Below are 26,273 nucleotides of genomic sequence, written 5' to 3'. Positions count from 1 at the left end.
AATGATTCCAGTGTCTGCATGCAAGCTGAAAATCCTTGCCAGTGTGTGTGCCTGTTTAGGCTACCTGTCCCTCCCCCCTCCGAAGCATAGGCTACTGTACTGACGCTACAATTGTGATTCAGAAGATAGGAACGAGTTTTTACTAGCTAGAGAAGAATGGATAAATTTTTTCAATACTAGTTAACTAGGCCTATAGTATCCTTATTACGTTTCACGTTGGATTTATTAACTAATAAAAGGTAAGATGTGTTTTTAATTCTGGTGCTGCTCGGCGCACACAAAATCTTGTTAGCTAGCTAGCTCATGCTTGTTAGCTAGCTAGCTCAAAGGACATTCGAAGTTCCTCCTCCTAGGTATAATTCTGAGGACCGAATTCAGATAATGCATGTCATAACAAGATGCCCAGCGCTTCAAACCTCCTCCTCAACCCTCGCTCGCTCTCTCCCCACCCGCAAAATGTCAGTCACATCGTGTGTCATAGGCTACACATGTCTGTCCATCACACATGTAAACAACTAGCTTGCCTGCTCTGTCTGCGCTGATTAAGGAAGTCATTTAATTAGCTAAATGTAAATAACAGTTGATTTCACAGGTTAAAGAAAGGAACAGGAAGGAACGATATAAACCACAACTTTTTATAGGGTTTGAACCGGTTCAGATCTTTATTTTGCTTAACGGAAATGATTGGAAATGCATTTTGGTTCCGAACACACAATGCCTCTAAATCCTCCACTGCTGCACAACCCATCAGTGGAGGTGTGAATATTGCCCTGGAAGTCTTGTCTTTAAGTTATACATGAGACTATTGCATTGGAGAACCAAAGCAAACTAGAAACAATCTGACCAAAACGCTCCTCAGGATTCTGCGTTGATGACGATCCACATTGCCATGGAAACTGACTATTTCTGGTGAGTTAAGTGCGTAGTGTAATCTTATGCATTCATTTCAATGGGATGTTTTGATGTATAGGAACAGCTCAGACAGACCCAGTGTTGGAGGTGAGTTTATACTATCTATTCACGTATGAACTCAAGAGAGCAACACACACTTTTGAATACTTTATTTGGATCCACAATGAATCATTGTGAATGCAAAGGGATCTGCATAGTTTAGGAACCATACCTGTGGTGTGGGTTTCAGTGTCTGTGCACACTTTCATGTGCCATGTATCTGAGTGGCTGTGTTGCAGTGAGGAAGCGGGGTGTGATGTGTTAGTCAGGAGCTGACTAACCACTGATCTGAGAGCAGCAGGTCCCAACCAGACAACACCAGGGTGATTTACTGTATCAGCTCTGTTACCTCTGGCTGGCTGGTTCAGCAGAGCTGGCCCTAACCTGATTTCATATCACATCTGCCAGGAGTCTGTGTCTGTGTTTGTGTGTGTCTGTGTTTTGTGTGTCTGTGAATGTGTTCTTGTGAATGTGTGCGTGTGTGCAGGTGGGGAGAGGGATGAGAGGTGAGGGGAGAACAGCCAAGGAGGGAGGGAGGGATGGAGAGCGGGAATTAGAAGTGACAGTTAATGGGAAGATGGTCTCGCTGAGTCAGGTAACAGGGCGAGGGAAGGGGTGAGGAGTGGCCAAGCCGAGGTGCTACTGTATCCCTGCAGCAGCGTATATCATTATCATCCCACCACATACTGCTGGGGAGGCACTTACAGGCAGCTCTTTCCAGAACAAATGTGCCAATTCCTTATGATTTTAGCTTTTTTTATTTTTAGAGTATGAAGGAGAGAGAGGAGGGTGTAGAGGGGGGACTGAGTGGAGAGATTGAGTGTACTGGCTGGATTGATGTCTGGCAGGGCCGTTCAAATTCATCCCTAATGACACCACACACACACACCTGTACACATGCATACACACACTCACGGCAAACTGATGGAGGTCTGAGGCGAAGGAAAGGAGTATTGTCATTATTGTGGATCATCAGACATCTTAATAGCAACATGCATATCTCAGTTCCAAACCACTGTGGCTAGGTAGTGAGTGAAAATATGCAGTGCTACAAAAACACAGTCCATAGTCTTTATGACCAGCCTTAAACTGCTCAAATAATATGTTTACCTTTAGTTCATAATGCATGCTAAATGTAAGTGCAAATATAACGTTTAATATTTTTTCCAGAGGAATATCCTTTTAAAATGCTTTGAAATGTTTCTTTCCCTCCTAATCCCATAGTCAAATAAAAGGCTATTCAGAGAATTATTTTGTATTGCATCCCAATCAAGCTGCAATGCCCCCTCATGATAAAACGGTATATTTTTGAATCTCTGCTTTCTCTCACTTCTGCAGTGGTCCCCTCCCTAGCAAGTGTGCCCTTATTGTGGCGATAGGGATGTGTAAACAGAAAGTCTGACTGAGTCTGTGTGAGTAAAGTGAGAAACCCTGCAGTCACCACTTGCTGGTCTCTCTCCTCTCTCTGTCTCTCTCTCTCTCTCTCTCTCTCTCTCTCCTCTCTCTGCCTCGCTCTCCTCTCTCTCTCTCTCTCTCTCTCTGTCTCTCTGTCTCTCTCTCTCTGTCTCTCTGTCTCTCTGTCTCTCTGTCTCTGTCTCTGTCTCGCTCGTTCCCTTTCTCTTCTCTAATGACACTGCAGCAGCTGTGGAACGATTACTAATGTTCTATTGTTTGGAAATTATAGTAGAAGAAGAACCAGGAGAAAAACATACCCTCTTGGTATTTGTAATGATAAATACATCGCCAGTTGCCGCATTACAAACTCATGCACGCGCACACTTTGCAGGGTTAGACCCTGTGTATGAAATACCTGAGAACTAAGAGGAAGGAAACAGTATATGCTCAAGGTATGACGCAGTCCGGTAACAAAGCACCATGTCAAATGAATTATTTTGTCATTAAGGAACCCTCCTGTGTCTTCCAGCCAGGGTTCCTGTGTGTAGTTGTGGCAACAGGGCCCCTGGCCCCCAGGCCTACAGTACTGTTATTACACTACAGGTCTTAACAAGGACCTCGTGAGGGAGGAGGATGGAGAGGAAGGCTTGTCTTCAGGCATGCTGGCGGTGCACTCACTCCATTTCTTTCTCCCTCACTCCCTGACTCATCCGACCCCAGAGTCCCCCCTCGCTCGCTCTCTCTCTCTCTCTCTCTCTCTCTCTCTCTCTCTCTCTCTCTACCTGCTGCTCATTTTGTTCAGTCCTCGCTCCCTCTGTCTCTCTCTCTCTTTTCTTCAGTCCTCTATGCCCCCAGGCTCCCTGAGGACTCTATTTCAATCACACTGGGCTAAAAATAGAGCCTGTCTGTAATGAGGCGATCGTGAGAAGAATAGAACGGGACAATGAAAACACTGACGCTCAGGGACCTCTGGCTAGCCTGAACTGACTGGATGGATTCAGACAAAAACACAATGCATTCTCCCAGAGCCACAGTCAGTTTGCTTATCTAAAGCTCAGATTCTCTGTAAAGCTTTGGAATATGTCTCCATCTACCATAGGCTAGGCTACTCTCCTGTTAATAAAAGGGAGTTACTGATAAAATAGTGCTGAAATGAAACTGCTGTAACACTAGAACTGCCATAGACCAACTTCCATTGATTTTTGATTTTGTAAATAAAACAAATTGGCCACAAAAAAAGCAACTTCCCTGACTTTTCCTAAATGTTTTGTATTTTACACTGCTCATTTGTCCGCATTTTGAAATCACAAACAGAAAAGTATTTAGAGCCTTTTTACCTGCCAAGACAATGTGCTGTAGGACGTTGTTACCCAGCCAGGTGCTAATGCATCTCTGTCTCCTCACTGAATGAATGGCAAATGAATGAATGGCCGATAATTGTACACCTTGCCTCACAATTGAATTCAAATGAAGCCCAACAGAATGATGAGGGTGATTTAATTTAGAAAGACAATAGTGTAATGATGACTTTTTGTTATCCTATTTATCAGCGTTCGGCGCTGATGTTTACCGTATAATTTGACCTCGCGCCTTACAGGTTGATCTCATTCTCTTTTCCGTTTTAATTTGTAAAAATAACCTTTTGGGTGGTTGTTTTATTTACTGTAACTGTATTACTAATCACATGTATTGTAAGGGAAACAGAACCATGCTAGGTGTTGCAGTAGGCCTTTAGAATAATGCAAAACATATCCTCGACTCTATCCAAGTTAATGAGTGAGGGGAAACAAACGATGCCAGTCAGGCCCATCGAAACTACACCTAAACTAATTTCACACATAATAAGACTTCGCCTATAGACAAGGTTACATTGACAATAGTCTGAGTGACAATATTTTCAGTTGTCAAGTTGTACATGAAGAGAATGGTGCATCTTGTAATTGACAGAGGATCGTCACTTTATCAAATCCTCACATGCAGGTAAAATGTTTTGATTTCTATATAGTATCAGAAAGATCATATTCTGCAGTTTCTATGACACTTACCTTTTGTCAAATATCTCTGAAAATTCAAGAGGTGCATCTCTATAAAATGTAACTTTATCCCAGAATATCTGCGCTGTCCATGCGTTCATCACCTTACCACTCGTACGGCAGCATTGCTTTGGCTACTAAGCAAAGACTAGTAACATGATAAACTTAAAATATTATATTCTGCTTCCTTTTTAAGTACATTTTCTTATTTCCACAATGTTTCTTTAGACCTGCCAAAACAAAATTATAATGGACTTCTTTTTGATGGACTTGAAATAGTGGTCTCTGGTTTTTATTTGTAGCCTAGATTAACATAAACTAATGAAAATGTATTTATGTTCTTTGAAATAATTGACTTTATGTATTTTAATGTTACCCAAGACCTTTATAAACACAAACAAATTGTTATTCTTCCAATAGCATATATGAAATGTGTTTATTAGACTGTTAGAATGTTGAGTCATTGACTGGAAGTCTAACCAAATAACTATTGTTGTTATATTTTACATAGATATATTTTCACTAATATTTCTTCATGCAATACATGCTTTACAATTGTTTATGCACTATTATAAAGCGTTAATGCTTATGTTTGCGCACCTTGCAGGTTGAGCAGCATCTGATCCGTATGCTAAAGGGGATGCCCGGCAACGTTCTCTAGCGGCCAGACGGTTAAAAGGATAACATGATACTGCCCTACTCATGAAATGTGTTCTCTTGAAATGTATTCGTTGTCTGTAGTCTAATCCAACTAGTTATCTGAATGAAAATGAACATAACAAGTAGCCTAGGGATCATAAAGCATAAAGCTTTCAACGTTCAAGCATTACTTTAATATGTCTCTATGAGAAAATCCCTGAGATAGCAGGCAGACAAAGCCATGCATTTCAAGTGCACTTAGCATAACAATAGAGGTCCCTGTACTCTGAACAGTCAGAGAGAGAGACAGAGAGAGAGAGAGAGCTGTTGTGATAAGGCTGAATGCTAGGTAAAGAACAAATACCTTGTCTGAGCTTTATATGTAACTAGGTTATGTACTGTAAATGATAGGCTACTTACAACAAGTTACTTTTCTGTTGTTGTGAAAAAGCGATATCTGCAGTATATTTGGAGGCCTCCTTGTTGTATCCAAACACAGACTCCCAGAGTTGTCACAGCTCTGATGCAGTGTTGTGTTGCTGCAGTACTTGGCAGCGTCCCCTCCAGATCTGTCTCTCTGCCTCTTGTTGTTGGAAGTAATTAAACAGCTGTCCTGGACATCACCATATTCCAGCCAGGTCGTCATTATAAATAATCATTTGTTCTTAACTGACTTGCCTAGTTAAATAAATAAAACTGAATGTTCATTGTAACACGGCCTATCAGAACCACATTATGTTCCACACGCTACCCTGGCTGTCAGCTGTGGTGGCATTGTTTAGGCTGCTCAGTCACCTGTTACTGGGAGAAACCATGGGGTTGTTGCTGGGTTTGGGCTCACAAAGATACCCTTTGTCTCTTTTTATGAAAGGTTCCGTCTCTCTCGCTCTAGCTCTCTCTACCTCACTTCTTTGTGGCGACAGAGAGGAACATGGAAACACAAAGGCGTTAGAGACGTGCCAGCAGAACGCAGCAGGCGCTTGAGACAGACAGCCCGAGTGGAGCTGAACTTTGGTCGTAGTCTTCACTGTGTCTAGATAACGGTAATAACTCCAAAGGACAAATATAATTGCACATTTCTTCCATAATCTCACCAGACTTGGTAAAAAAAAACACTGGTGTTGAATGTCATCATCTCTAGAGAAAGGAGAGAGAGCGAGGGCCAATTTGAAATGATCAAATTGCAAAGAAGGCTGCTACTGTTATAACCCTTTCCCATAGCTATTTTATTTTGTGCCTCTTTCTTTCGCGCAATCTCTTTTTCAGTCTCTCCTTTTTTATTTATTCATGAATTTTTTATTTTTTTATTTTTCAAAATCTATGTTCCCCATCAGTGTGCTAGTTGGTTAGTCCCAGGCAGGGCAGATGAATAGATAGAAACAGGGCCACGTCATACTGTACTTCTGAACAGAGCAGAACAAGAAGCCTGTCTGCCTAATAATCCTTAACATACCTATGGCTGGATGTCAAGCAGCCAGCCTAGCAACCAATCGATGGACTGCCCCAGGCAGGGTTCCTTCTTGCTCCTGCTATAGGATAGGCGTTGTGGAGTCAACAGAAAATGTAACATCCACTTTTCAAGGATACAGTATTTTCATCCTAACTTCCGTTCCACCAGAAAAACGGAAGTGGGAACTCTGCTCAGGTGTGTTTCTACGCCTGCCACGTTAGGTTAGCTATAGGACTGCAGTGATGCAGAGACTCAGAGCCATGATGGCGGAATACAGATCAGGGTTTGGAGAGAGAGTTGTCTGTCCTGGTTTAATGGGAAGAGAATAGCACCAGATGTAATGAGGCAGAGTCGTGCTGCTAGCCTAAGATTTGTTCTGCTTTTAGTTTCTACTCAGTTCTGTAGAGTTGACAATAAATACAATTCCTGTTGAATTCCGGATTCTCTACTTATTTCTTCCTGATTCCGGTAATCTTTTAAACAGGATTTCTGGAAAAACTGGGAATTTTGGGTAAGTTACCATCGTTTTGCATCTCTAAGACATACATACAGTATGCTGGATCATGTCCATCAGAGCTCAGTGTAGTCACTGAGGTTCTCTGGTTGTGTGTCCATCTGCATGCTGTCTCTGATAGACCCCTTCCCTACAGCCATACCAGCTATTTGTGGCCCCGCGACAGCTTGACGTTCTCACACCTCTGTTGGACTCTTGAGGATGATTCACAAGGAGACCATCTGACAAACTAGGAAAGTTTTCCACCACATCCACAAGCAGCACTGTAGTGACTTTTGAATTATTGAAGAAGTGCAAGGAAGCCTTGAACAATCTCTGTATGGTGTAAGCCAGGCATTGGGTGGATAAACCATACAGGACTACAATATCTCAAACTGCTCAGCAACAGCCCTGGTGTGAGGGGACCAAAAATAGCTCAAAACCGTGACAATGGGTAGGCAAGGATTCTGTCAAAGAGAAACATTGGAGCATAGATAACTAGCATAGCAACTTAACCTGAACTGCTCTCCTTCACCTCAATCAACCAGAAGAACTATCTGGACCAGGAACAAACTGTCCCATTCACAGACGGTCCGGACATTTCTGTCCCAAAGCTCTTCACTGTGGCGGTCAGTCTGCATGCAGCCACTCACCACCGAAGGGTCAATTATGGTCAGTTAGGATCTGACTCTGATGTGGAACTTCTGAGAGCAGGGAAGGAAGACTTGTAAGAAGTGGCTGAGAAAGCTACATTTCTGCAGGTTTACTGCTATAGGAGGGTTCACTACTATAGGAGGGTGTACTACTATAGGAGGGTTTACTACTATAGGAGGGTTTACTACTATAGGAGGGTTTACTACTATAGGAGGGTTCACTACTATAGGAGGGTGTACTACTATAGGAGGGTTTACTACTATAGGAGGGTGTACTACTATAGGAGGGTGTACTGCTATAGGAGGGTGTACTACTATAGGAGGGTGTACTACTATAGGAGGGTGTACTACTATAGGAGGGTTTACTGCTATAGGACGGTTTACTGCTATAGGAGGGTGTACTACTATAGGAGGGTTTACTACTATAGGAGGGTTCACTACTATAGGAGTTTTACTACTATAGGAGGGTTTACTACTATAGGAGGGTTTACTACTATAGGAGTTTTACTACTATAAGAGGGTGTACTACTATAGGAGGGTGTACTACTATAGGAGGGTGTACTACTATAGGAGGGTTTACTACTATAGGAGGGTTCACTACTATAGGAGTTTTACTACTATAAGAGGGTGTACTACTATAGGAGGGTGTACTACTATAGGAGGGTGTACTACTATAGGAGGGTTTACTACTATAGGAGGGTTTACTGCTATAGAAGGGTTTACTACTATAGGAGGGTTTACTGCTATAGGAGGGTTCACTACTATAGGAGGGTGTACTACTATAGGAGGGTTTACTACTATAGGAGGGTTTACTACTATAGGAGGGTTTACTACTATAGGAGGGTTTACTACTATAAGAGTTTTACTACTATAAGAGGGTGTACTACTATAGGAGGGTGTACTACTATAGGAGGGTGTACTACTATAGGAGGGTTTACTACTATAGGAGGGTTTACTGCTATAGGAGGGTGTACTGCTATAGGAGGGTTTACTGCTATAGGAGGGTGTACTGCTATAGGAGGGTTTACTACTATAGGAGGGTTTACTGCTATAGGAGGGTTTACTGCTATTGGAGGGTTTACTACTATAGGAGGGTGTACTATTATAGGAGGGTTTACTGCTATAGGAGGGTTTACTACTATAGGAGGGTTTACTGCTATAGGAGGGTTTACTACTATAGGAGGGTGTACTATTATAGGAGGGTTTACTGCTATAGGAGGGTTTACTACTATAGAAGGGTTTACTGCTATAGGAGGGTTTACTGCTATAGGAGGGTGTACTACTATAGGAGGGTGTACTACTATAGGAGGGTGTACTACTATAGGAGGGTGTACTACTATAGGAGGGTTTACTACTATAGGAGGGTTTACTACTATAGGAGGGTTTACTACTATAGGAGGGTTTACTACTATAGGAGGGTGTACTACTATAGGAGGGTGTACTACTATAGGAGGGTGTACTACTATAGGAGGGTGTACTACTATAGGAGGGTGTACTACTATAGGAGGGTTTACCTCTATAGGAGGGTTTACCTCTATAGGAGGGTGTACCGCTATAGGAGGGTGTACCGCTATAGGAGGGTGTACCGCTATAGGAGGGTGTACCGCTATAGGAGGGTGTACTGCTATAGGAGGGTTTACCGCTATATGAGGGTGTACTGCTTTTGGAGGGTGTACTACTATAGGAGGGTTTACTACTATAGGAGGGTTTACTGCTATTGGAGGGTTTACTACTATAGGAGGGTGTACTATTATAGGAGGGTTTACTGCTATAGGAGGGTGTACTACTATAGGAGGGTGTACTACTATAGGAGGGTTTACTGCTATAGGAGGGTTTACTACTATGGAAGGGTTTACTGCTATTGGAGGGTTTACTACTATAGGAGGGTGTACTATTATAGGAGGGTTTACTGCTATAGGAGGGTTTACTACTATAGGAGGGTTTACTGCTATAGGAGGGTTTACTACTATAGGAGGGTGTACTATTATAGGAGGGTTTACTGCTATAGGAGGGTTTACTACTATGGAAGGGTTTACTGCTATTGGAGGGTTTACTACTATAGGAGGGTGTACTATTATAGGAGGGTTTACTGCTATAGGAGGGTTTACTACTATAGGAGGGTTTACTGCTATAGGAGGGTTTACTACTATAGGAGGGTGTACTATTATAGGAGGGTTTACTACTATAGAAGGGTTTACTGCTATAGGAGAGTTTACTGCTATAGGAGGGTGTACTACTATAGGAGGGTGTACTACTATAGGAGGGTGTACTACTATAGGAGGGTGTACTACTATAGGAGGGTGTACTACTATAGGAGGGTGTACTACTATAGGAGGGTTTACTACTATAGGAGGGTTTACTACAATAGGAGGGTTTACTACTATAGGAGGGTTTACTACTATAGGAGGGTGTACTACTATAGGAGGGTGTACTACTATAGGAGGGTGTACTACTATAGGAGGGTGTACTACTATAGGAGGGTGTACTACTATAGGAGGGTGTACTACTATAGGAGGGTGTACTACTATAGGAGGGTTTACCTCTATAGGAGGGTGTACCGCTATAGGAGGGTGTACCGCTATAGGAGGGTTTACCGCTATATGAGGGTGTACTGCTTTTGGAGGGTGTACTACTATAGGAGGGTTTACTACTATAGGAGGGTTTACTGCTATTGGAGGGTTTACTACTATAGGAGGGTGTACTATTATAGGAGGGTTTACTGCTATAGGAGGGTTTACTGCTATAGGAGGGTTTACTGCTATAGGAGGGTTTACTGCTATAGGAGGGTGTACTGCTATAGGAGGGTGTACTGCTATAGGAGGGTGTACTGCTATAGGAGGGTGTACTGCTATAGGAGGGTGTACTGCTATAGGAGGGTGTACTGCTATAGGAGGGTGTACTGCTATAGGAGGGTTTACTACTATAGGAGGGTGTACTACTATAGGAGGGTTTACTACTATAGGAGGGTTTACTACTATAGGAGGGTTTACTACTATAGGAGGGTGTACTACTATAGGAGGGTGTACTACTATAGGAGGGTGTACTACTATAGGAGGGTTTACTACTATAGGAGGGTTTACTACTATAGGAGGGTTTACTACTATAGGAGGGTTTACTACTATAGGAGGGTTTACTACTATAGGAGGGTGTACTACTATAGGAGGGTGTACTACTATAGGAGGGTGTACTACTATAGGAGGGTTTACTACTATAGGAGGGTTTACTACTATAGGAGGGTGTACTACTATAGGAGGGTGTACTACTATAGGAGGGTGTACTACTATAGGAGGGTGTACTACTATAGGAGGGTGTACTGCTATAGGAGGGTTTACTGCTATAGGAGGGTTTACTACTATGGAAGGGTTTACTACTATGTAAGGGTTTACTACTATGGAAGGGTTTACTACTATAGGAGGGTGTACTACTATAGGAGGGTGTACTACTATAGGAGGGTGTACTACTATAGGAGGGTGTACTACTATAGGAGGGTTTACCGCTATAGGAGGGTGTACCGCTATAGGAGGGTTTACCGCTATATGAGGGTGTGCTGCTTTTGGAGGGTGTACTGCTATAGGAGGGTGTACTACTATAGGAGGGTGTACTACTATAGGAGGGTTTACTACTATAGGAGGGTGTACTACTATAGGAGGGTGTACTACTATAGGAGGGTGTACTACTATAGGAGGGTGTACTACTATAGGAGGGTGTACTACTATAGGAGGGTGTACTACTATAGGAGGGTTTACTACTATGGAAGGGTTTACTACTATAGGAGGGTGTACTACTATAGGAGGGTGTACTACTATAGGAGGGTGTACTGCTATAGGAGGGTGTACTGCTATAGGAGGGTTTACTGCTATAGGAGGGTTTACTACTATGGAAGGGTTTACTACTATGGAAGGGTTTACTACTATGGAAGGGTTTACTACTATGGAAGGGTTTACTACTATAGGAGGGTGTACTACTATAGGAGGGTGTACTACTATAGGAGGGTGTACTACTATAGGAGGGTTTACTACTATAGGAGGGTTTACTGCTGTAGGAGGGTTTACTGCTTTAGGAGGGTGTACTGCTATAGGAGGGTGTACTGCTATAGGAGGGTGTACTGCTATAGGAGGGTGTACTGCTATAGGAGGGTGTACTACTATAGGAGGGTGTACTACTATAGGAGGGTTTACTACTATAGGAGGGTGTACTACTATAGGAGGGTGTACTACTATAGGAGGGTGTACTACTATAGGAGGGTGTACTGCTATAGGAGGGTGTACTGCTATTGGAGGGTGTACTACTATAGGAGGGTGTACTGCTATAGGAGGGTGTACTGCTATAGGAGGGTTTACTGCTATAGGAGGGTTTACTGCTATAGGAGGGTGTACTGCTATAGGAGGGTGTACTGCTATAGGAGGGTGTACTGCTATAGGAGGGTGTACTGCTATAGGAGGGTTTACTACTATAGGAGGGTTTACTGCTATAGGAGGGTGTACTACTATAGGAGGGTTTACTACTATAGCAGGGTGTACTACTATAGGAGGGTGTACTACTATAGGAGGGTGTACTACTATAGGAGGGTGTACTACTATAGGAGGGGTGTACTACTATAGGAGGGTGTACTACTATAGGAGGGTGTACTACTATAGGAGGGTGTACTACTATAGGAGGGTGTACTACTATAGGAGGGTGTACTACTATAGGAGGGTGTACTACTATAGGAGGGTTTACCTCTATAGGAGGGTGTACCGCTATAGGAGGGTTTACCGCTATATGAGGGTGTGCTGCTTTTGGAGGGTGTACTGCTATAGGAGGGTGTACTACTATAGGAGGGTGTACTACTATAGGAGGGTTTACTACTATAGGAGGGTGTACTACTATAGGAGGGTGTACTACTATAGGAGGGTGTACTACTATAGGAGGGTGTACTACTATAGGAGGGTTTACTACTATAGGAGGGTGTACTACTATAGGAGGGTTTACTACTATGGAAGGGTTTACTACTATAGGAGGGTGTACTACTATAGGAGGGTTTACTACTATAGGAGGGTGTACTACTATAGGAGGGTTTACTGCTATAGGAGGGTTTACTGCTATAGAACGGTTTACTGCTATAGGAGGGTGTACTACTATAGGAGGGTTTACTACTATAGGAGGGTTTACTACTATAGGAGGGTTTACTACTATAGGAGGGTTTACTGCTATAGGAGGGTTTACTGCTATAGGACGGTTTACTGCTATAGGAGGGTGTACTACTATAGGAGGGTGTACTACTATAGGAGGGTTTACTACTATAGGAGGGTTTACTACTATAGGAGGGTTTACTGCTATAGGACGGTTTACTGCTATAGGAGGGTGTACTACTATAGGAGGGTGTACTACTATAGGAGGGTTTACTACTATAGGAGGGTGTACTACTATAGGAGGGTGTACTACTATAGGACGGTTTACTACTATAGGAGGGTGTACTACTATAGGAGGGTGTACTACTATAGGAGGGTGTACTACTATAGGAGGGTTTACTACTATAGGAGGGTGTACTACTATAGGAGGGTGTACTACTATAGGACGGTTTACTACTATAGGAGGGTGTACTACTATAGGAGGGTGTACTACTATAGGAGGGTGTACTACTATAGGAGGGTTTACTACTATAGGAGGGTGTACTACTATAGGAGGGTGTACTACTATAGGAGGGTGTACTACTATAGGAGGGTGTACTGCTATAGGAGGGTGTACTGCTATTGGAGGGTGTACTACTATAGGAGGGTGTACTGCTATAGGAGGGTGTACTGCTATAGGAGGGTGTACTGCTATAGGAGGGTGTACTGCTATAGGAGGGTGTACTGCTATAGGAGGGTGTACTGCTATAGGAGGGTGTACTGCTATAGGAGGGTGTACTGCTATAGGAGGGTTTACTACTATAGGAGGGTTTACTGCTATAGGAGGGTGTACTACTATAGGAGGGTTTACTACTATAGCAGGGTGTACTACTATAGGAGGGTGTACTACTATAGGAGGGTGTACTACTATAGGAGGGGTGTACTACTATAGGAGGGTGTACTACTATAGGAGGGTGTACTACTATAGGAGGGTGTACTACTATAGGAGGGTGTACTACTATAGGAGGGTGTACTACTATAGGAGGGTGTACTACTATAGGAGGGTTTACCTCTATAGGAGGGTGTACCGCTATAGGAGGGTTTACCGCTATATGAGGGTGTGCTGCTTTTGGAGGGTGTACTGCTATAGGAGGGTGTACTACTATAGGAGGGTGTACTACTATAGGAGGGTTTACTACTATAGGAGGGTGTACTACTATAGGAGGGTGTACTACTATAGGAGGGTGTACTACTATAGGAGGGTGTACTACTATAGGAGGGTTTACTACTATAGGAGGGTGTACTACTATAGGAGGGTTTACTACTATGGAAGGGTTTACTACTATAGGAGGGTGTACTACTATAGGAGGGTTTACTACTATAGGAGGGTGTACTACTATAGGAGGGTTTACTGCTATAGGAGGGTTTACTGCTATAGAACGGTTTACTGCTATAGGAGGGTGTACTACTATAGGAGGGTTTACTACTATAGGAGGGTTTACTACTATAGGAGGGTTTACTACTATAGGAGGGTTTACTGCTATAGGAGGGTTTACTGCTATAGGACGGTTTACTGCTATAGGAGGGTGTACTACTATAGGAGGGTGTACTACTATAGGAGGGTTTACTACTATAGGAGGGTTTACTACTATAGGAGGGTTTACTGCTATAGGACGGTTTACTGCTATAGGAGGGTGTACTACTATAGGAGGGTGTACTACTATAGGAGGGTTTACTACTATAGGAGGGTGTACTACTATAGGAGGGTGTACTACTATAGGACGGTTTACTACTATAGGAGGGTGTACTACTATAGGAGGGTGTACTACTATAGGAGGGTGTACTACTATAGGAGGGTTTACTACTATGGAAGGTTGTACTACTATAGGAGGGTGTACTACTATAGGAGGGTTTACTACTATAGGAGGGTGTACTGCTATAGGAGGGTTTACTGCTATAGGAGGGTTTACTGCTATAGGACGGTTTACTGCTATAGGAGGGTGTACTACTATAGAAGGGTTTACTACTATAGAAGGGTTTACTACTATAGGAGGGTTTAGTGCTTTAGGAGGGTTTACTACTATAGGAGGGTTTTCTGCTATAGGAGGGTTTACTACTATAGGAGGGTTTACTACTATAGGAGGGTTTACTGCTATAGGAGGGTTTACTACTATAGAAGGGTTTACTAATGCAGGAGGGTTTACTACTATAGGAGGGTTTACTGCTATAGGAGGGTTTACTACTATAGAAGGGTTTACTAATGCAGGAGGGTTTACTGCTATAGGAGGGTTTACTACTATAGAAGGGTTTACTAATGCAGGAGGGTGTAGTAATGCAGGGGAGAGCGGGCCAAAAGTTTGGCATTGCTCCAGTTAACCATGCAGCATTAGGAAAGAAGGGTCCAGACCAGCGTTTCTTCCATAGAACTCATCTCCTCCCCTCCCACTCAGCCAATAAACACCAATTTGCGCACATAGCTGGAGTTTAAGACATCTCCAATTCATGACATACGCAGCTTCTTCATTTCACCAGGTACTTAGAGATATGCTGAGTCTGGTCTAAAGCTACCGAACAGTGCTTAACAAACTAACACAACGTCCTAACAATAATTAAGGCAGGGGACTTTAACTGCTTCCCATACAGGCCGTCCTATAAGGCGATTTGCTCCATAAAGAAAAGTAACATTTTTAATTATGGAAAGACAGAAGGCATTACAGGGATGGAGCACTAAGTGCGTTCCCCATTCAGCCAGGCCATTAAAGTTAAGTTATTCGCTGGTTTAGGGAGGGGGAAAGAAGAGAGGGAGAGAGAGAAGATGGGGAGGGGGAAAGAAGAGAGGGAGAGAGAGAAGATGGGGAGGGGGAAAGAAGAGAGGGAGAGAGAGAAGATGGGGAGGGGGAAAGAAGAGGGGGAGAGAGAGAAGATGGTGAGGGGGAAAGAAGAGAGGGAGAGAGAGAAGATGGTGAGGGGAAAGAAGAGAGGGAGAGAGAGAAGATGGTGAGGGGGAAAGAAGAGAGGGAGAGAGAGAAGATGGGGAGGGGGAAAGAAGAGAGGGAGAGAGAGAAGATGGTGAGGGGGAAAGAAGAGAGGGAGAGAGAGAAGATGGGGAGGGGGAAAGAAGAGAGGGAGAGAGAGAAGATGGGGAGGGGGAAAGAAGAGAGGGAGAGAGAGAAGATGGGGGTGTGGCTGGAACAGTGTGATGATCTTTTAGAGAGTGTGTTTGGAAGGAAGTATCCGAGAGGTGGAATAACAAACAGACCACACTTCCTCTCCATCACCCCTGTCATCTACCTCCACCCCCTCCCTCCATCCCCTCCATATCTCCTCAGAAGTCGTGCCTGGCTCATTGGCACCTACACCGTTACAAACGGACCATCTGGCTGCCCAGCCAACCAACAGTCCCACCCCTACAAACAGGACGTTTGACATTAATTTTCACCTTTAAAATGTGTGTCTTTTGATGGTGATGGTCATGGCACTTTTAGAATCATGTCTGTCTCTACCATGACTAGTTCTGTGTGTCTGTCTGTCTCTACCATGACTAGGTCTGTGTGTCTCTCTGTCTCTACCATGACTAGGTCTGTGTGTCTGTCTGTCTTTACCATGACTAGGTCTGTGTGTCTGTCTGTCTCTACCATGACTAGGTCTGTGTGTCTGTCTGTCTCTACCATGACTAGGTCTGTGTGTCTGTCTGTCTCTACCATGACTAGGTCTGTGTGTCTGTCTGTCTGTCTCTACCATGACTAGGTATGTGTGTCTGTCTGTCTGTCTCTACCATGACTAGGTATGTGTGTCTGTCTGTCTCTACCATGACTAGGTCTGTGTGTCTGTCCGTCTCTACCATGACTAGGTCTGTGTGTCTGTCTGTCTCTACCATGACTAGGTCTGTGTGTCTGTCCGTCTCTACCATGACTAGGTCTGTGTGTCTGTCTGTCTCTACCATGACTAGGTCTGTGTGTCTGTCTGTCTCTACCATGACTTAGTATGTGTGTCTGTCTGTCTCTACCATGACTAGGTCTGTGTGTCTGTCTGTCTCTACCATGACTAGGTCTGTGTGTCTGTCTGTCTCTACCATGACTAGGTCTGTGTGTCTGTCTGTCTCTACCATGACTAGGTCTGTGTGTCTGTCTGTCTCTACCATGACTAGGTCTGTGTGTCTGTCTGTCTGTCTCTACCATGACTAGGTCTGTGTGTCTGTCTGTCTGTCTCTACCATGACTAGGTCTGTGTGTCTGTCTGTCTGTCTCTACCATGACTAGGTCTGTGTGTCTGTCTGTCTGTCTCTACCATGACTAGGTCTGTGTGTCTGTCTGTCTGTCTCTACCATGACTAGGTCTGTGTGTGTGTCTGTCTCTACCATGACTAGGTCTGTGTGTCTGTCTGTCTCTACCATGACTAGGTCTGTGTGTCTGTCTGTCTGTCTCTACCATGACTAGGTCTGTGTGTCTGTCTGTCTGTCTCTACCATGACTAGGTCTGTGTGTCTGTGTGTCTGTGTGTCTGTGTGTCTGTGTGTGTGTCTGTCTGTCTGTCTGTCTGTCTGTCTGTCTGTCTGTCTGTCTGTCTGTCTGTCTGTCTGTCTGTACCATGACTAGGTCTGTGTGTCTATCTGTCTGTACCATGACTAGGTCTGTGTGTCTGTCTGTCTCTACCATGACTAGGTCTGTCTGTCTGTCTGTCTGTCTGTCTGTCTGTCTGTCTGTCTGTCTGTCTGTCTGTCTGTCTGTCTGTCTGTCTGTCTGTCTGTCTGTCTCTACCATGACTAGGTCTGTGTGTCTGTCTGTCTGTCTCTACCATGACTAGGTATGTGTGTCTGTCTGTCTCTACCATGACTCTGACTAGGACTGCACTGTTTCCATCTTTACCGTGTGGGTCATCAGCCTCCTCCCACGACATGGTCCTCCTGCAACCTCGCTCTTGTAATACAACCTCATTTACATAGTGATATGACAACCTCTGTGTGTCACGCTCACACCAGACCGCTCCACAATGAGCCCTGAATGTTAAACAGCAGAAGGAGAGGAGGTGCGTCTCAGTCACCGCGTTTGTCTCGCATCGCCTGTACGTATGCGTGCGTCAGCCTTCTGCATGGTATACCTCTGTCTCAATGAAATAACCTGTTCATCAAAAGTGATGAAATGTATTTTGTGTGTTGACTAATTCACTTAGTTAAGGAGAAATCTAGTTATGTGCAGCCGGGGAGAGGGCAGGAGAGAGAGGGGGCACCAGATAAGATCTTGTCAAGCAAGAGAGTGGCATCTGTCCCTCTGGCTGAAGGACACACACACACACAGACATGCGTGACCAGGAGAGAGAGGGCCATGTGTGCCTCAGACACGATACAGTGGCTCTTTTACATAACAACCCCAGGGCCATGGGCATGTGGTGCACCATTTAACACAGGAAGAGAGGAGGAGGATGATAGACCGTCTTAGACACCATCTCTTTGGGGTTAAGCCTTTTGCTTGGGCTATTCTGAAACCATGCATTGAACCATGAAGGTGATGTGTAGCCAGGCCCTCCAGTAGAGACAGCCAGGGGAAATAGAGCTGAAAGTCATAGGCTCCATGCTGAGGGATGATCACTCTGGATGGGGTTAAAGATTCATGGAAGGGCAGATGGACCGAGAAACATGATGAAAACCTGTTCGTACCTGGTCTGTGTTTACAGGCACTGCATGCGCACACACACACACACACACACGTACACACACATGCGCTTGGCCTAGCTCAATGGATTACACACATGGGTTGAGGGCCAGTCTGCCTTCAATGTAAACACAGGCACTTGTTTACATGTACGCACACACACCCTTACACGCACACACACTCACTCACTTGCACACACACACACGCTCGCACGCGCGCACGCACACACACACCTTTTCCCAAACACATTGTATAAATATCGAGAGAAGACTCAGGACCCTCTACTTTTTACCAATCCTCCTTTTCACTCCACTCTCTTCATTACACATCAGAACACGTTTTTGTGTGTTCTTTATTTTGTTATCAGACATTTTTTTGCATTTCAGCTCAGAATAAGTCTCCTTCTGCTCACGGTTGAGGAGGAAAAAAAAGAGTCTCTGATTGGCTTGTCACCTTTGACCCCAGTCACACAGGTTTGCTCTTCCATGCAGGATTTCATAGAAACTGCTGGACCATTTCAACAGGTTAAATTTGTCCAAAGCTTTTTGTGAACCGCCCTTAGATTCGACCTTCATCATTGAGTTACGGTTTAATGCTCTGCACTCCACCTTAGAATAACCTTGTCTAAAATGAGATTTCTCCGTCTTTCTTTCTTTCCTTTCTCTCTCTCCAGACTTTGGAAGCTGTGATGACGTTTAAGTACTCAGGGGGAGCAGGCAAGGTGGAGGGCTACTATCGGGACCTGACCCTGGGAGTGCATGTTGACATAGAACCCTCTGTGTTCTTCACCAGAGTCAGCACACTACCAGCCACCAGGTAAACACTCATTCGTTGTACTAAAACTTGTTAACTATCACATCTGGGGAGCGGCGAGCAGAGAGCAAACATTAAGGCTACCTTCTTCCTATGGGTTAAGTGCATAGACAGACGGTCGACATCACTGTCCCAACAACTCCCCGCAAACACAGAACCAGCACACTAAGTTGTCTGAACTTTGACACAATGTTGCAGTGTTTGCTAGGCTGTTACTTCTGTTCCATTAACTGGATGTTTCTGCTTCTCTTCTCCTGCTGTATCCTTCATTCCTACCCTCAGCAGTCATCTAACCGAGTCCTAGTACTGTTTGTCCTTGTTCTCTCTGTCTTATTAGTAAGATCACTGTGTTTGTTGTGTTTTTCCATCTTGACTGGGTAAACACATCGCGCCAGATCACCTCAGTCCCCACTCCCTGCTTCCTGCTCCTGTACCCAGCAGACCAGACCAGACCAGACTAGACCAGGGCTCTGCTCTGCTTAGTGACATTATTGTCGCTGTAACGATAGGGAATCTGAAAGATGGCCTTTCTACTGACAGGCCTAGGTGGAAACAGATGAATATTATCTCTCCAGCTCTTTCTCTCTTTCTCTATCCCTTTCTCACTATCCCTTTCTGTCTCGCTCTCTTCTCTCTCGCTCTACTCTCTTTTTCTTTCTCCTCGTTCTCTCCTCCCTCCTTCTTGTCATCTCCCCGGCTCTGTGGAAAAAGCCAGGGTGCGGAAGCGAGGGAGACAGATCGTACCCCAGTTATCGCCACTTGAGGTGAATCATTAGCTGTAATAATATCTGCAGTTTAACCAATCCGTCTTTCTCGCTATCTTTCTGCTCTCTGGTGATAAATCTGTCTCTTCTCTCCTGCTCTCAGCTCTGCAGTCACTATCATCTTGTCACGCCTCCTTTTTCTCCCTCCCTCCCTCCCTCCCCTGTAGATCTGCCTCTCCCTTTCCCCCTCCCGTCCTCGTTTCCCCACCAACCGTCATTTCTCCCCATCAGACACTGTAGATTTGTAGATTTTGCTCCTCCAATCCAGACCTGAGTCTCTATGGATTTTTCTCAAGCGCTGCTGCGTTGTCTCAGAAAGGAAATCTAGTGACATTTCCACAGAGGTCCTCTCTGTATGTCTATTTATAGTATCCCAGCACTACTGTCTCTCTCTGGGTTTTTATGGCGGAAAAGTTGCCGTTAACCTGTTAGGGCTAGGGGGCAGTATTTACACGGCCGGATAAAAAACGTACCCGATTTAATCTGGTTACTACTCCTGCCCAGTAACTAGAATATGCATATAATTATTGGCTTTGGATAGAAAACACCTTAAAGTTTCTAAAACTGTTTGAATGGTGTCTGTGAGTATAACAGAACTCATATGGCAGGCAAAAACCTGAGAAGATTTCATGCAGGAAGTAGCCTGTCTGACAAGGTGTCGTTCTTCTTGTCTCTGTTTATTGAAGAGTGAGGATCTTAGCTGTAACGTGACACTTCCTACGGCTCCCATAGGCTCTCAGAGCCCGGGAAAAAGCTGAACGATATCGAGGCAGCCCCAGGCTGAAACACATTATCGCCTTTGCCAAGTGGCCGATCAGAGGACAAAGGAATTAGGCGCGTGCCCGAGTCGACCCCATGCTGTATTTTCTTTCGGCTGTTTACCTAATTGCAGATTCCCGGTCGGAATATTATCGCTTTTTTACGAGAAAAATGGCATAAAAATTGATTTTAAACAGCGGTTGACATGCTTCGAAGTACGGTAATGAAATATTTAGAAATCTTTTGTCACAAAATGCGCCGTGCACGTGACCCTTACTTACCATTCGGATAGTGTCTTGAACGCACGAACAAAACGCCGCTGTTGGAACATAACTATGGATTATTTTGGACCAAACCAACATTTGTTATTGAAGTAGAAGTCCTGGGAGTGCATTCTGACGAAGAACAGGAAAGGTAATCAAACTTTTCTTATAGTAAATCGGAGTTTGGTGAAGGCTAAACTTGCTGGGTGTCTAAATAGCTAGCCCTGTGATGCCGGGCTATCTACTTAGAATATTGCAAAATGTGCTTTCACCAAAAAGCTATTTTAAAATCGGACATATCGAGTGCATAGAGGAGTTCTGTATCTATAATTCTTAAAATAATTGTTATGCTTTTTGTGAACGTTTATCGTGAGTAATTTAGTAAATTGTTAGTAAATTCGCTAGAAGTTTGCGGGGGGTATGCTAGTTCTGAACGTCACATGCTAATGTAAAAAGCTGGTTTTTGATATAAATATGAACTTGATTGAACAAAACATGCATGTATTGTATAACATAATGTCCTAGGTGGGTCATCTGATGAAGATCATCAGAGGTTAGTGCTGCATTTAGCTGTCTTCTGGGTTTTTGTGCCATTATATGCTAGCTTGAAAAATAGGTGTTTTGCTTTCGTTGTAAAGCCTTTTTGAAATCGGACAGTGTGGTTAGATTAACGAGAGTCTTGTCTTTAAATAGCTGTAAAATAGTCATATGTTTGAGAAATTGAAGTAATAGCATTTCTAAGGTATTTGAAAATTGCGCCACAGGATTCAACTGGCTGTTACATAGGTGGGACGATTTGGTGCCACCTGCCCTAGAAAGGTTAATTGAGAGGTGATTCTCTGAGAAACTCTGTAATTCTCTAAGGAAGGAGCGAGGTGAGAGAGGAGAGCGATCACTGTCTGTCCTGAAAAGGAATGTGAATGAAACCTGCCTCACCCTCCAATTCTCTCTTGTTATCTCTCATCTCTGGAGAACCTTTCTGTGGCTTGGTGTATTGATTAAGTGGGCCAGTGCAGCTCACCGCATTGAGAGAGACAGAGAAAAGGATGCTGGTTGGACTGAAGGGCAAAAGGGACTCTCATATCCAACGAACTCAAGAGTTTAGACTGTCTCTCTCTCTCTCTCTCTCTCTCTCTACCTCTCGCTCCCTCGTTCCCTCGCTCCTCCATTGTTTGCGGAGTGCACTTCTTGAGATTTCACCTGCAGCATGCTCTTCAGGGGAGGCATCTGTTTATAATTAGCTCTGGCCTGTCATAGAGAGCTGTGACCTGTCATAGGCCTGTCATAGAGAGCTGTGACCTGTCATAGACCTGGTGTAGGTCCTCACAGTAAACATCTGGCCCTGTATACAGTATAGCGTTCCAGATATAATGGGTCCCTGTATGTATACACTGAGTGTACAAAACATTAGGAACACCTTCCTAATATTGAGTTGCACCCCCTTTTGCCCTCAGGACAGCCTCAATTCGTCAGGGTTTAGACTCTGCAAGGTGTTGCAAGGTGCTGGCCCATGTTGACCCCAAAGCTTCCCACAGTCGTGTCAAGTTGGCTGGTACTGGATCTCTACTCCGAATGTCTTGTTCCATTTCATCCCACTGATGTTCAGTTGGATTGAGATCTGGTGACTGGGTAGGCCACTGCTGTAAGCAGAATTCACTGTCATCTTCATGGAACCATTCCTGGACAATCCTATCCTTGTGGCGTGGGGCATTATCCTGCTGAAAAAATCTATTCGCAGATGGATACACTGCTGCCATGAAGGATGCACCTGATTGGAAATGATGTTCAGATATCCTGTGGCATTTAAACGTTGCTCCACTTTTATCAAGGGGCCTAGTGTGTGCCATGAAAACACACCCAACACCATCACCACCACTATCCTGCAAAGTTGACAGGTGGCATGATGGATACATGTAGTCATGTGGGTTCCTCCATACCCTAGTCCTCCCATCCACGTGAAACAGCAGGGACCGGGAATCATCAGACCAGGCAATGTTTTTCCAGTTCTCCAGTGTTTTCATTCCTTAGCCCACTGCAACTTCAGTTTCTGGCTTTTTTCTGAAAGTGGATCTCTCGTCTGCTGCCATACTGCATTTTGTGTCAAGGTGTGATGAGTTGTGCAATCTTTTATGGGTCTTTGGGCACCAATGTTGTACAGGACTGTCAGTTGACTAACTGTAGCCCGTCTGTTGCTCTGGAGAATTCATGTCAGCCTACTTTGTGCTCTTTCATGAATGTCCCGTTTTCAACCACTGGCCTGCCGTTGGCTGGATGTCCTTTGGGTGGTGGACCATTCTTGATACACATGGGAAACTGTTGAGTGTGAAAAACCCTGCAGGGTTGCAGTTCTTGACACATTCATACCTGTGTGTCTGGCACCTACTGCCATAAACTGTTCCAAGACACTTAAATATTTTGTCTTACACACCCTCTGAATGGCCCAATCCATGTCTCAGTTTTCTCGAGGCTTAAAAATCCTTCTTTAACCTGTCTCCTCCCTTTCATCTTAACCGCCATCGTTAAGAAACAATACTGTGCAGCTGTATTCATTGACCTGGCCAAGGCTTTCGACTCTGTCAATCACCACATCCTTATCGGTAGACTCAATAGTCTTGGTTTCTCAAATGATTGCCTCGCCTGGTTCACCAACTACTTCTCTGATAGAGTTCAGTGTGTCAAATCAGAGGGCCTGTTGTCCGGACCACTGGCAGTCTCTATGGGGGTGCCACAGGGTTCAATTCTTGGGCCGACTTTCTTCTCTGTATACATCAATGATGTCGTTCTTACTGCTGGTGAGTCTCTGGTCCACCTCTATGCAGACGACACCATTCTGTATACTTTTGGCCCTTCTTTGGACACTGTGTTAACAACCCTCCAGACGAGCTTCAATGCCATACAACTCTCCTTCCGTGGCCTCCAACTGCTCTTAAATACAAGTAAAACGAAATGCATGCTCTTCAACCGATCGCTGCCCGCTCCTGCCCCGCCCGTCCAGCATCACTACTCTGGACGGTTACCCTACTCAATAAATTGGATGCAGTCTATCACAGTGCCATCCGTTTTGTCACCAAAGCCCCATATACTACCCACCACTGCGACCTGTACGCTCTCGTTGGCTGGCCCTCGCTTCATACTGGTCGCCAAACCCAATGGCTCTAGGTCATCTACAAGACCCTGCTAGGTAAAGTCCCCCCTTATCTCAGCTCGCTGGTCACCATAGCAGCACCCACCTGTAGCACGCGCTCCAGCTGGTATATCTCACTGGTCACCCCCAAAGCCAATTCCTCCTTCGGCCGCCTCTCCTTCCAGTTCTCTGCTGCCAATGACTGGAACGAACTACAAAAATCTCTGAAACTGGAAACACTTATCTCCCTCACTAGCTTTAAGCACCAGCTGTCAGAGCAGCTTACAGATTACTGCACCTGTACATAGCCCATCTATAATTTAGCCCAAACAACTACCTCTTCCCCTACTGTATTTATTTATTTTGCTCCTTTGCACCCATTATTTATATTTCTATTTTGTACTTTCTTCTACTACAAATCTACCATTCCAGTGTTTTACTTGCTATATTGTATTTACTGTGCCACCATGGTCTTTTTTTGCCTTTACCTCCCTTATCTCACCTCATTTGCTCACATTGTATATAGACTTATTTTTCTACTGTATTATTGACTGTATGTTTGTTTTACTCCATGTGTAACTCTGTGTTGTTGTATGTGTCATACTGCTTTGCTTTATCTTGGCCAGGTCGCAATTGTAAATGAGAACTTGTTCTCAACTTGCCTACCTGGTTAAATAAAGGTGAAATAAATAAATAAATAAAAATCTACACTGATTGAAGTGGACAAAGGACATTAATAAGGGATCATTGCTTTCACCTGGATTCACCTGGTCAGTCTATGTCATGGAAAGTGTGTTTTGTGTGTGTGTGTATATATATATATATATATATATATATACACACACACACAGGTAACTGAAAACACCAACATGAAGTGTCTTAATATGCCGTTGTGCCTCCACGAGCTAGACCAACTTTGTCATAGATTTTACAAGTGACTGGAACTCTATTGGAGGGATGCGACACCAGTCTTCCACCAGAAATTCCATCATTGGTGTTTGTTGATGGTGGTGGAAAACACTGTCTCATACACCGCTCCACAATCTCCCATAACTGTTAAATTGGGTTGAGATCTGGTGACTGAGATGGCCATGGCATATTGTATATATAATTTTAATTCTCATCAAACCATTCAGTGACCACTCGTGCCCTGTGGAGGGGGGGGCATTGCCATGGTAGCCAAAATAATGGCCAAGATAATGTCCTGCCCAGCATTTGTATACATGACCCCCCCCCCCCCCCCCCACATAATGGGATGTTAATAGCTTAATTAACTTAGGAACCACACCTGTGTGGAAGCACCTGCTTTCAATATACTTTGTGTAATTTAATGGTGTTTACATTATTTTGTCAGTTACCTGTGTATGTGTATATATACAGTACCAGTCAAAAGTTTGGACACACATACTCAGTCCAGGGTTTTTCTTTATTTGTACTATTTTCTACATTTTAGAATAATAGTGAAGACATCAAAACTATGAAATAACACATATGGAATCATGTAGTAAACAAAAAAGTGTTAAACATTCTTCAAAGTAGCCTTGATGACAGCTTTGCACACGCTTGGTATTCTCTCAACCAGCTTCATGAGGTAGTCACCTGGAATGTACCTAGAAGGCCAGCATCTGGGAGTCGCCTCTTGACTATTGAAGTTGAGACTGGTGTTTTGCGGGTACTATTTAATGAAGCTGCCAGTTGAGGACTTGAGGCATCTGTATATCAAACTAGACACTCTAATGTACTTGCCTTCTTGCTCAGTTGTGCACCGGGGCCTCCCACTCCTCTTTCTGTTCTGGTTAGAGACAGTTTGCGCTGTTCTGTGAAGGGAGTAGTACACAGCGTTGTATGAGATATTCAGGTTCTTGGCAATTTCTCGCATGGAATAGCCTTCATTTCTCAGAACAAGAATGGACTGAAGAGTTTCAGAAGAAAGGACAGAAGAAAGGTTTCTGGCCATTTTGAGTATGTAATCGAACCCACAAATGTTGATGCGCCAGATACTCAACTAGTCTAAAGAAGGCCAGTTTTATTGCTTCTTTAATCAAAACAACCGTTTTCAGCTGTGCTAACATAATTGTAAAAGGGTTTTGTAATGATCAATTAGCCTTTTTAAAATGATGAATTTGGATTAGCTAAAACAACGTGCCAATGGAAGGATTGATGGTTGCTAATAATGGGCCTCTGTACATCTATGTAGATA

General features: G+C 44.0%; 1 protein-coding gene across 5 annotated transcripts in view; it reads left to right on the top strand.

Moving 5' to 3' along the window:
• trappc9 (trafficking protein particle complex subunit 9) overlaps window positions 1-26,273 on the top strand; it is a 282,398-nt gene that overhangs the window by 150,704 nt on the left and 105,421 nt on the right. For all 5 annotated transcript variants that reach the window (XR_003871657.1, XR_003871656.1, XM_029732083.1 and 2 more), the window contains one exon: window positions 19,024-19,166. Coding sequence is in view for 3 of the 5 variants with exons in the window: in XM_029732083.1 (XP_029587943.1) it covers window positions 19,024-19,166 (143 nt within the window). In the remaining 2 variants the exon portion in view is untranslated. The remainder of the gene's footprint in view (window positions 1-19,023; window positions 19,167-26,273) is intronic.

The sequence above is a fragment of the Salmo trutta genome, chromosome 34, assembly GCF_901001165.1.
Source record: "Salmo trutta chromosome 34, fSalTru1.1, whole genome shotgun sequence".
Taxonomy (NCBI): domain Eukaryota; kingdom Metazoa; phylum Chordata; class Actinopteri; order Salmoniformes; family Salmonidae; genus Salmo; species Salmo trutta.
This window is presented reverse-complemented; position numbering and strand designations above follow the sequence as displayed.